This window comes from Durio zibethinus, chromosome 1 (genome assembly GCF_047325235.1).
Source record: "Durio zibethinus cultivar Kanyao isolate XHJ-2024 chromosome 1, ASM4732523v1, whole genome shotgun sequence".
Lineage (NCBI taxonomy): Eukaryota > Viridiplantae > Streptophyta > Magnoliopsida > Malvales > Malvaceae > Durio > Durio zibethinus.
In genome coordinates, this window is record NC_143162.1 from 30950707 (window position 1) to 30960266 (window position 9560).

The window sequence follows — 9560 nt, forward strand, 5'->3', positions numbered from 1 at the left end:
CTACAAATAATCCACTGTTTGGGTCTCACTGATCCTATCTCTTGCTTTTCAAGGATACTTTACCTTTTTTTTCTTGCTTTCATTTTCTGTCCAATCATTACTTGTTTCAGAAGTGCAGTTAAGGGAATAAGCCTTCCATTCTATCCATCCACTCTTCCATTCTTTGACCAGATGCATAATTAGCAAGCCTAAAACCTTGCATATGATAACTAATGAATAATGATGCTTTGTACTTTCCAAAAGTCATTGGCTATTTGTATTCTTTAATAGGATCACATCATGAACATGTGGGAGAAGGCATTTTGCCAAGTGCCAACTATTATCTAATACTTACTATATTTGATTATACCAAAAACCCAAACGTTTGGTATTTGTCAGGCCAAAATCATACAAAAAGAACATGCTGGTACCCCGCAGAAATACCAAGCCTCAACAAACAGCTACTTTGCCGCCGCCGCAACAAGTGCAGATCTAGCTCGTGTGAAAGTAGCAATGAGTGATCCCAGCTGTAATTTATCATTGCACCCAAAACTCATTCGATAACTGCAAATGGTAAACATACCAACGGATGCCATTAGCTACTACCTGATACCACCCACAATCCACACTCTATATTTACAATGACAGCTAGGTTGGAGAGAACTAGAATTTACTGAATTACATCCGTTTGCAAATATGAATATCCACACAGAAATATAATTTCTTTCAGGATTCCTGAACTATCTACTAGTCAATTATTCTTCAATCTATTATCTAATTACCGGAGTATTATTTTTGTATTTATGTTGGCAAGCAAAGTTCTTTCAATACTTTGGCCCCAATTAAAACATTCAACTTGGCCACCAAAAAAACCAAACTTCCAACAGACAACAAATGGTTTTGAGTAAAGGAAATGGGAGATCTAAAATGTGGTGGCCAACAACAACAACATCAATAATAATAATGATAATAGCTCTAAAACAAAATTCTCATTTGGTTAAGCATACTGTAATTGAAAGCCCAAATAAAGCAATTCATAAGACTTAGAAAGAATAGTCCTATGCTATATATTAAGTAAATGCTAAAAATATAGTGCTGATTGCACCAAATAGTCTTGTCTTCATTTTTTTTTCTTTCTTCTTTTATAAGGTTTCTCTGATACATTCATGTATTTACATCTCAATATCTTTGTTTTATTTTATCACTTAAAGCATCAACCATTTACCAATTATTAATGTGTGTGTGAGTGTGTGTGTGTGTGTGTGAGAGAGAGAGAGAGAGAGAGAGCGGATAAGTACTTACTCTATGTCAGCCAAGTCGTTAATTAACTGAACTCGAACATCTGAGGGCATTTTAATCTTAAAAACAAACCTGTTAAAAAGGAGTAATGCATAATTATCAACCGGTAAAAATTCCGAGAGCAGCCATTTAAAAGTTAAAACAGACATGGCACTTACATTGTCACTTCCCTTACAATATCGATCAAGGCCAATCCTTTCCTTGTCTTCATTTCAGATATTCCTACAGAGAGTTAATCACAAAATAAAAAATGGTTTTTTAAAGAATAAAAAGGAAATCTACAGACTAGAATTGTAATAATTCTATAACAAACCGAGAAATTGAGATGAGTACGTGTGAAACTCTCCATAAATGATTCATTCAGAAGCCAGTAAGATATTTGCTCAATGTCTTTAGGCAATGGATTTCCAGTACAGAGATACACAGCTTCTTCTGTAATCTGCTGAGAAGCCATGTGTGTTGACTGCATACAGCAAAAAAAATTATTAACAAAGCAACTCTTGTTGCACATTCATGAATAACGCTAACAACACCAGAAATAATAGGCATCTTAATCTCCGAAATCCCCCTCAACAAGGATAATAAAGTACATCCTATTCTTGCTCAAGAGCATTTGGTTCGATAATAAGTGGATGTATCCCCTTGCTCAAGAGCTTGGTTTAAATCCCCTTCCCCAATCAAAAATTAAAAAAAAAAAAAAGTACATTTTATTCATTAACATCAGTATTGACATCACCTCAAAACACAAACACATAACTTGACACATCAAGCATAACTTAGACAAGGCTACACCACCTAAGAACAATGAAAGATCATATAATCAAGTAATACAACTTCTGTAACAAAGCAAAGAACAGATCGATACCAACCTGTTGTTTTACTGACTTACATTTCTAAAACAATTACTATTATCATACACCAATGGATGCAAAAAGCAATACAAGAGTAGGAGGTCTAAAAACCTGCAAAATGTTTAAAGCCTTTCTCATGTCACCATTGCTAAGCCGTACAAGTGCCGCCAAGCCACTATCAGGTGCATCAAGCCTGATCCAATAAGGCACAAATGTTAACAGTATTCTGGTGTAAGATTCAAAGATGTGGTCCAAAAAACAAAAGGAAAACCCAAATGACAACTACTAAGGCATTAATTTTTTACTTTTTACGATTCTAAGACAAGGTTGGAACTGATTTGAGCCAAGCTAGGCTTTAAAACATTCAGCATACAATGGTTACATATTTATGCATGCTTGAGCCAAACCTGAAAACGTACACTCCAGACTCAAACTGGGTTATTTAGGAAGAAAAAAAAAGCTCAAGCCAAGCTGAGCCAAACTCCTGCAGCTCATGCAGGCAAATTTGCAAATCAAAAGTTCTAGCTCGATTTGGAGCAAAAAAAAAAAATTGAAAGCTTTAGAATATGATCAGTTTGCAACTAAAAAAAAAGCAGGAAGACAATCTACTTGTAGGCTGACAAATCAACAGAGTTGATAAGGTTAGTGTTGGATTCATTTATCAAATGGGAATTGATCCAGGCTCAAACTGGGTTATTTAGGGGGAAAAAGCCAAATTCCTGCAGCTCGTAGGCAACTCAGCTCATCTGCAGCCCTAGAACCAAATAACAATTAAGATGCAAATCAAAATTTTCTGATAAAAAAAAAGCATTATAGGTAAAAACTATAAGCAACAGTCACCTTTCATTCTAGTTAGTTCCTATATTATGGATTTTTTAGATGATTATCACCACTATAGAAATTCACTCCCACCCCCTTAACCACATAGAAAAACACTTAGATTAGAAACATTTCGCTGATCCACTCCAACCCAATGTTGGAAACCAAATAAATGAATGAGAAAAACAAACAAAAAACTTGCCCTTCAGCTTCTATAACATGTTTAAGTCGCTCAGAGACGTGAATAGGATCAAGAGGTGCAAATCGGAACCGGGTACATCTGGACTGTAGTGCCGGAATGATCTTGTTGACATGATTGCAGATCAGCGCAAACCTAGCATTCTTTGTGTATTTCTCAATAACTGCAGACAATCAATGAAAATATAGGCATTAAGAAGGTAAAATAACTTGTCCATGAGATTAGTTGGTCAGGAATAATTTATACCTCTACGCAGGGCAAATTGTGCATCCTTTGTCATCGCATCTGCCTCATCAAGTAAAATCAACTTCACTGATGACTTCGCACTGTGAAAACCTCCATGTCAAACATCAATAAGTTACCTTTGCAAAGCATTTATTCAAGTCTGAAGATGATAAAGTTCAGATAGCAAACACAGACAGTCATAAAGATATAAATGACTGTTAAATGCCATACCATTATCCAGAACACACTTTGAAGAATCACACTCCCTCTCTTTGGAACACATTCAAATCATTCTAAGATTCTATATTAAAATCAAAGCACAGAGACAATCATGAAAAAAGTAGTCGCAAACGCCCAAAAGAATATCGCAGGAATGCAAGATAACAGCTGGATTGAATCAACAACTGCAAGCAATTTATGCAGTGCCATATCTAAGGGCAGATGGCAGTTGTAAAACTAATTCACTATAAGCAGTAACGAAGTAAATTAATTGAGCACCAAAAAAAAAATAATTTACCCAAATGAGAAGCTTTGAGTGCTAGCAAAATCTTGAATCTGTTGCCTAACAACATCAATTCCTCTATCATCTGAAGCATTCAGCTCCAGAATCATATTATGATACTGTGCTCCGTAAAGCTTCCGTGCCACTGCCAGTATAGTGGAAGTTTTGCCTGTTCCGGGAGGACCATACAACAGAAGATGCGGCAATCGGTTCTCGCTCGTAAGCCTATCAACTAATTTACACCAAAAAAAGAAAAAAAAAAACGAGTAAATAATTTGTTATAAGACATTGCGGATGCAATTTCTTTAAATTTAGTAACCTGGCAGACTGCTTTGATTAACCTAAAAATTACTAATTTACAATTAAAAAGGAAAATGAAAGAGAATAACTACGAAATGTTTGAAATCTCGAATAATTTGTTCCTCCATTTCCTGAAATTCCTTTCTTTTTCACACCTATGATTAAATTGAAACTGAAAAAAAAAAAAAAAGACAAGCAAATTAAGGGGGAACATATTACAAAAACCCTAGAGGGGGAGAGGAAGGAATTACTGGTGTCAACAATGTCGCGGTGAGCAGCGACGTCGGCTAGGGACTGAGGGCGGTACTTCTCGACCCAGGGAGTGGCTTTGGCATCGGTGGCTGCGACGTCGCTTTTGCCCTTGTTTTGCTTATGAGAGTGGTTTTGTTTCTGGTGATTGTCGTCTTCATCGATGTCCATCAATGAAATTACTTCCGCCATTGTCGTTGAGTTTTGGGTTATTTTATCTTGTTACAGTCGTTCAATCTCCACCGCTAGCTACGGCCGAGGAGAGTCAGAGGGTTTACACCTCACTGCGAATTTTTTATGAGTGTGATGGCGCCAACCCTGTTTTCGAAACGCGCTTCTTTTTGCTGTAGGGTTCGCCCGCTTTTATTTTCATTTTTCTTCCATTTATTTTTTCTTTTGCATTTTAACCCTAAAACTCTTAACTACGCAGTATACAGGAACTTCTAGGGGCAGCCGTTGTTGTCACCGCCCCCTAACACTCCCTCGTACATGAAGCCACGTTCCCACATTTTTCAACTAAAAACCGGCTACCGATTATTCAAGTCATCTCTGTCTTTTTTCTCTTTTTTTTTTTTTTTCGTAGTTCCAATTTTCAAGTCACATCTAAAAAGTTATCTAAAGACTAAAATGTATTTCGAGTGTTCCCAAAATATATCAACGTCATTGTTTTTGAGATAGTTTTGAATTAAACAAAATATATATACGCTATATTTTTTTCTTGTGATCAGTTTTATTTAATTAATTTTAATCTTTTTTAAATTTTCAGTATGTTTCAATTGCTTTTTTTTTACTCAAAATAAATTTTAAATTTAATTCTATGGTTAAAGTATTCAAGCAAATTTGTTATAAAAAATGAAAAAAAAAAAAACTAGACAATCATTATACTCTTAAATTATATTATTCATAATAATTAATTTTATGTAATCCAAAAATGTATGTTGTTTTATTGCACTAAAAAATTGCTTGTAATAAAAGAATTAAAATTTGACACACCTCTAAATTTTTTTTTAAATTAAAAAGATAAGTTAAATAAGTTTTTTTATGTAAAAATGGGTAATTTTGTAATTTTGTGAATAAAATATAAAAAAATTACTGTCCAAATTTCATATTTATTTAAATATTTTTTAACTTTGTTTATAATTTTCTCAACTAAAGTTAATATAATTTTACTCATGACACTAAATTTAGTAAAAGATTTTAATAATAATAGTTTTTTTAACTAATTTTTATAAGTAAATACTATGACAAGTGATTGAATAGAAAGGGTGTTATAATTTAGAATGAATTTCAATCAAAATATGATCTTGTTATTATTTTTTTTTTCTTGCTTTTAAAACTATGATTACATTTTACACTTGTTATTTAGTTAGGTTGTCAATGGTAATTTCAATCACAATTGAGGGAAAAACAAATTGTGATAGCATTGAGGTAGCACTATTTTGAATGATATAAAATTTAAAATGCTATAACATTACAAGTAGATACATAATAATATTTTAAAATTATTTATTTTTAAATTTTGTGCCTTCCACAAATGCAAATGTAATGCAAATGTTGCAAATACATAAAAAGAGATAAAAATTTATAATTAAGTAAAATATATAATATAAATAGAATTGTAGAAGTAAAATTAAAGGAAAAAAATACTATTATTATTGTATTTTTCGTGAGTTTAGCCTAACTTCATGCTCTTTCCATCAGCAATACAATCAAAATCAAAGTCATTTATGTTTTCGGAACAAATATTGTTGGAGATTGGATGAGACCACAAAATTGAAAAGACATGAAAATGTTTTGTCCTCGTCTTTCTAAATCAATGTAAGTCAATTTTACTGTCAATTATAAAGGGCAGTACATAACTTGTAATAAGTTATCGGTTTTGAGTTTAAAAGATGAAGAGACGGCGACTTCTTTTATAATCGAGGGTTGAATGGCAATGGCGGCTGTGGCTGCCCCTAGCATTTCCCCGCAGTGTATAAGTGTAAAAGCCTCTTTTTTTTTTTTTTTTAATTCATAGTAGTGGATAAAATCGTTCAAATAATAGTATCAAACGATTTTTTTTGCGATAATCATATCATCTCGTAGAAGTCCTGCACTGCACTGCACAGATCTCCAATAACCAAAAGATTTTTCATCGGCTCAAAAAAATTTTCACATCCATACTTTTTATGAATAAAAAATAAATTAACTTCTATTCAAATTTTAATAGCCTCGGCAAACTATATTCATAGTGTATATGTCATCCATAATAAATTTAAATATTTTTAACATGATATGTGTTATAATATATAAATTTATAGACTTATTACTATATATAAATTTAAAAAATCATCACTAATTTTTTTTGTTTAAGTGTGATTAATCACTTAATTGAATTTATTTAATTTTTTTAAAAAAAATCAATTTTAACTTAGATATCTTTAAATTGTAGATTTAGTTTATAAAATTTTATTTAGATTTAAGAATGCAGTTACACGTGTGAAATGTTATAACATTCTCACAGTATCTATCCAAAAGATAATACCAATTTGATTTCAAGTTATTCAAACTTTAAAATATATTTATAATTTATCAAATAGCTTAATTATTAGAAATTGATCTTAAAATTACTATAATAGTTTGGTGGTAGTTTAAGATAATTTCATCACATAATGAGTATCTATAAAAATTAATGTCTTACTTTGAAGAGACTTTGTAGTCGAATTTATTTAATTTTTTGTAAAAATATTTTTATGATTGTGAGATTTAGAACTTTGATATCGAAAATTCTTATAATATATTGCTAAAGTTTAGAAAAGATTTTCTCACCTAAAAATTTACATAGAGATTGCTATTTGCAATGCTCTTACTTTTTCATTATGGAGGATTTACAATCCATTTTTTATAAAAATAATTTATCTTCAAAAATATCTTCTAATATATTGGTAAGATTTGTTTGTTAAAGATTATCCTTCAATATATTTGTAGGATTTTATAAAAATTATTTTTTTCACAAAAATTTAGGTTATAAAATTCTCCAATAGTTTGATATAATTTATAAAAAAAAAAATTTAAAATCCATGAAAAATCTTCCAATAATTTAGTAAAACTCATGAATTTATTTAAAAAATATTTTTTATTCTGAAAAAAATCAATTAAAAATTAAAAAAAAATCAAAGGATTTTATGCGACTTGGCTCTGCTGTAGATAGGAAAACTGGCTAGAGTGGCTTGAAACTTAGCTCAGCTTGGCTTAAAAAATGGCTATTGAAAAACCAGTGCGACTAGGGTTATACATGTGTCAAATCCAAATATGGGAAAACATGCAGATCTTGAACACCCTTTTACCAAAACAACATTGTTTAGTAATAAGTATAAAGCTTAAAAATTTTCAATTTGCCTAGAATCCTTTTGGTCACTCTTTTTCTATACTTTTTTCTCTATTTCCTCTCTTTATAGTAGAAGAACACCGACCACCAAATTCTAAAAATCACGTTGGAATTTGAAGTTTTTGCTGAAATCTCATTGGAAACTTCTAATGCTACCAAAAAATTTAACTATTTTCTAAAAAAATCCAAAAATATTTTAGAGAAAAAAATACAAACCCAAAAATCCAAAAATTTCTAAAATCTAAAACTTTAACAATCCCTATAATTAATTAAAACCCATAAACAATTAAAACCTAAAAACAAAACTCTAAGCAAATTCAAAAATACCCAAAAACTCAAAAACTTGAATACAAACCTAGAAATTCAAACTAATTGCCCAGCAAATTCCCCAAGCCCATAAATTTAAAATTTCTAAAAACAAAATCAAATTAGAATCCTAGGACAAAATTCCAAAAACTTCAAAAGACTTCAAAGACCAACACCTAATTCAAAAGAACCCAGAGTCAAAATTTTGAACTCAATCCCAAAAATTCTTAAACCATATTCCTAAGAACCAAGAACAAACCTAGAGAATTTTTAAATAGCTCTTCTTGCTAATTGCTTTTAGTTTTCTTGCTTGATTCCCCTTGTATAGTTTCTACATGTCTTTTTGTGTGTTGCTAATTGGGTCATTATAGAGATTGAATCCTTTTTAATTTGAAAAATCCATCAATTCAAATGGATTTTTATTTCTTTGTGATTTAACTTGTTTTTATTTTTCTATTAATTAATTATGTGATTAAGCTTCAAAATTTTCCCAAAATCATCGAATCATTAATTCCCAAATCCAAGATCTTCACCCGTTTTTCTTTTGTTCAAACTTTCCATTTTTTTTGTTGCTTTCTAACATTTTTTTTTTTTACTTTGGCTTTTTTTTTTACTTTTTTAACCTTTGACTTGGACTCCAACTTTGACCAACATTAAAAATAAAATCACAATTAAAACAAAAATCCAAAAATCAAAATTTAAATAAACATTAAAATTGTGGCCTTTTATCCTTTTGGCCCTGAGGTTTCCAATAGACGCTTAATTTATAGTCGAAAGCCCATTTAAATTTTTGAAAAATTTTTAGACAAAATGAGATATCTACAACTACCCCTCTTTATGTATTTTCTATGAAACAAGAATCATACAAAGATCGAAAGACATCAAATTTGTTCGGGTTAAAGAAAAATTAAAAATTAAAACATTCTTAGCTTGAAATCCAAATATTCATAAAAATTTAAAGATTCGCAAAACATAAAGATTCACAACAACTCAGATTCACAAGAATGAAAATTTTGTAAGATTTTTAGATTCGTAAGAATTTTAAACTCATAAAAACTCAAATTCGTAATAATTTAAATATTTGTATGAATTGAAAGATTTGTAAGCATTTCAGATTTGCAAGAATTTTAGTTTTGTAAGAACTTTTAGATTGAAAAGAATTTTCAGATTCGCAAGAGATTCAATTTCATAAAAATTTAAAGATTCGTAAGAATTTCATATTCGCAAAAATTTTAGTTTCATAAAAACTTTCAAATTCACAAGAATTTTCATATTCGTAAGAAATTCAGGTTCATTAGAATTTTAAATTCGTAAGTTTTCAAATTCGTAAAAATGAAAGATTTGTAAGAACTTAGATTTACAAGAATGAAAAATTCACAAGATTTTCATATTCGCAAAAATAGAAGATTTGCAAAAAATTTTCAAATTCACAAGAATTTTCAAATTCATAAAAATTTCAAATTT

At 30.4% G+C, this 9560-nt stretch overlaps 1 protein-coding gene across 2 annotated transcripts; it reads right to left on the reverse strand.

The window, feature by feature from the left end:
- Positions 1-177: 177 nt before the first annotated feature.
- LOC111312281 (replication factor C subunit 3-like) lies at positions 178-4805 on the reverse strand. 2 transcript variants are annotated; one of them, XR_016344065.1, is made up of 9 exons: positions 4426-4761; positions 3890-4106; positions 3394-3473; positions 3151-3310; positions 2241-2322; positions 1592-1741; positions 1437-1500; positions 1282-1350; positions 178-543 (listed from the first exon to the last, which is right to left on the reverse strand). XR_016344065.1 is itself a non-coding variant. In XM_022912412.2 (9 exons), exons 1-9 carry the CDS (start codon positions 4613-4615, stop codon positions 441-443), a joined length of 1095 nt encoding a protein of 364 aa, XP_022768147.2. In that variant the 5' UTR covers positions 4616-4805; the 3' UTR covers positions 178-440. The 2 variants fall into 2 exon arrangements, 1 of the variants encoding a protein (XP_022768147.2); XM_022912412.2 differs by having other exon boundaries at positions 1612-1741; positions 4426-4805.
- Positions 4806-9560: the final 4755 nt, after the last annotated feature.

Coding starts and splice junctions, on each gene's coding strand:
- LOC111312281 (XM_022912412.2), bottom strand. CDS start 4,615: ATGGCGGAAGTAATTTCATTGATGGACATCGATGAAGACGACAATCAC. Junction 4,107..4,425: donor CCGCGACATTGTTGACACCA/GTAATTCCTTCC, acceptor GGTGTAAATTAG/TTGATAGGCTTACGAGCGAG. Junction 2,323..3,150: donor CATGTTATAGAAGCTGAAGG/GCAAGTTTTTTG, acceptor TTATTGGATCAG/GCTTGATGCACCTGATAGTG.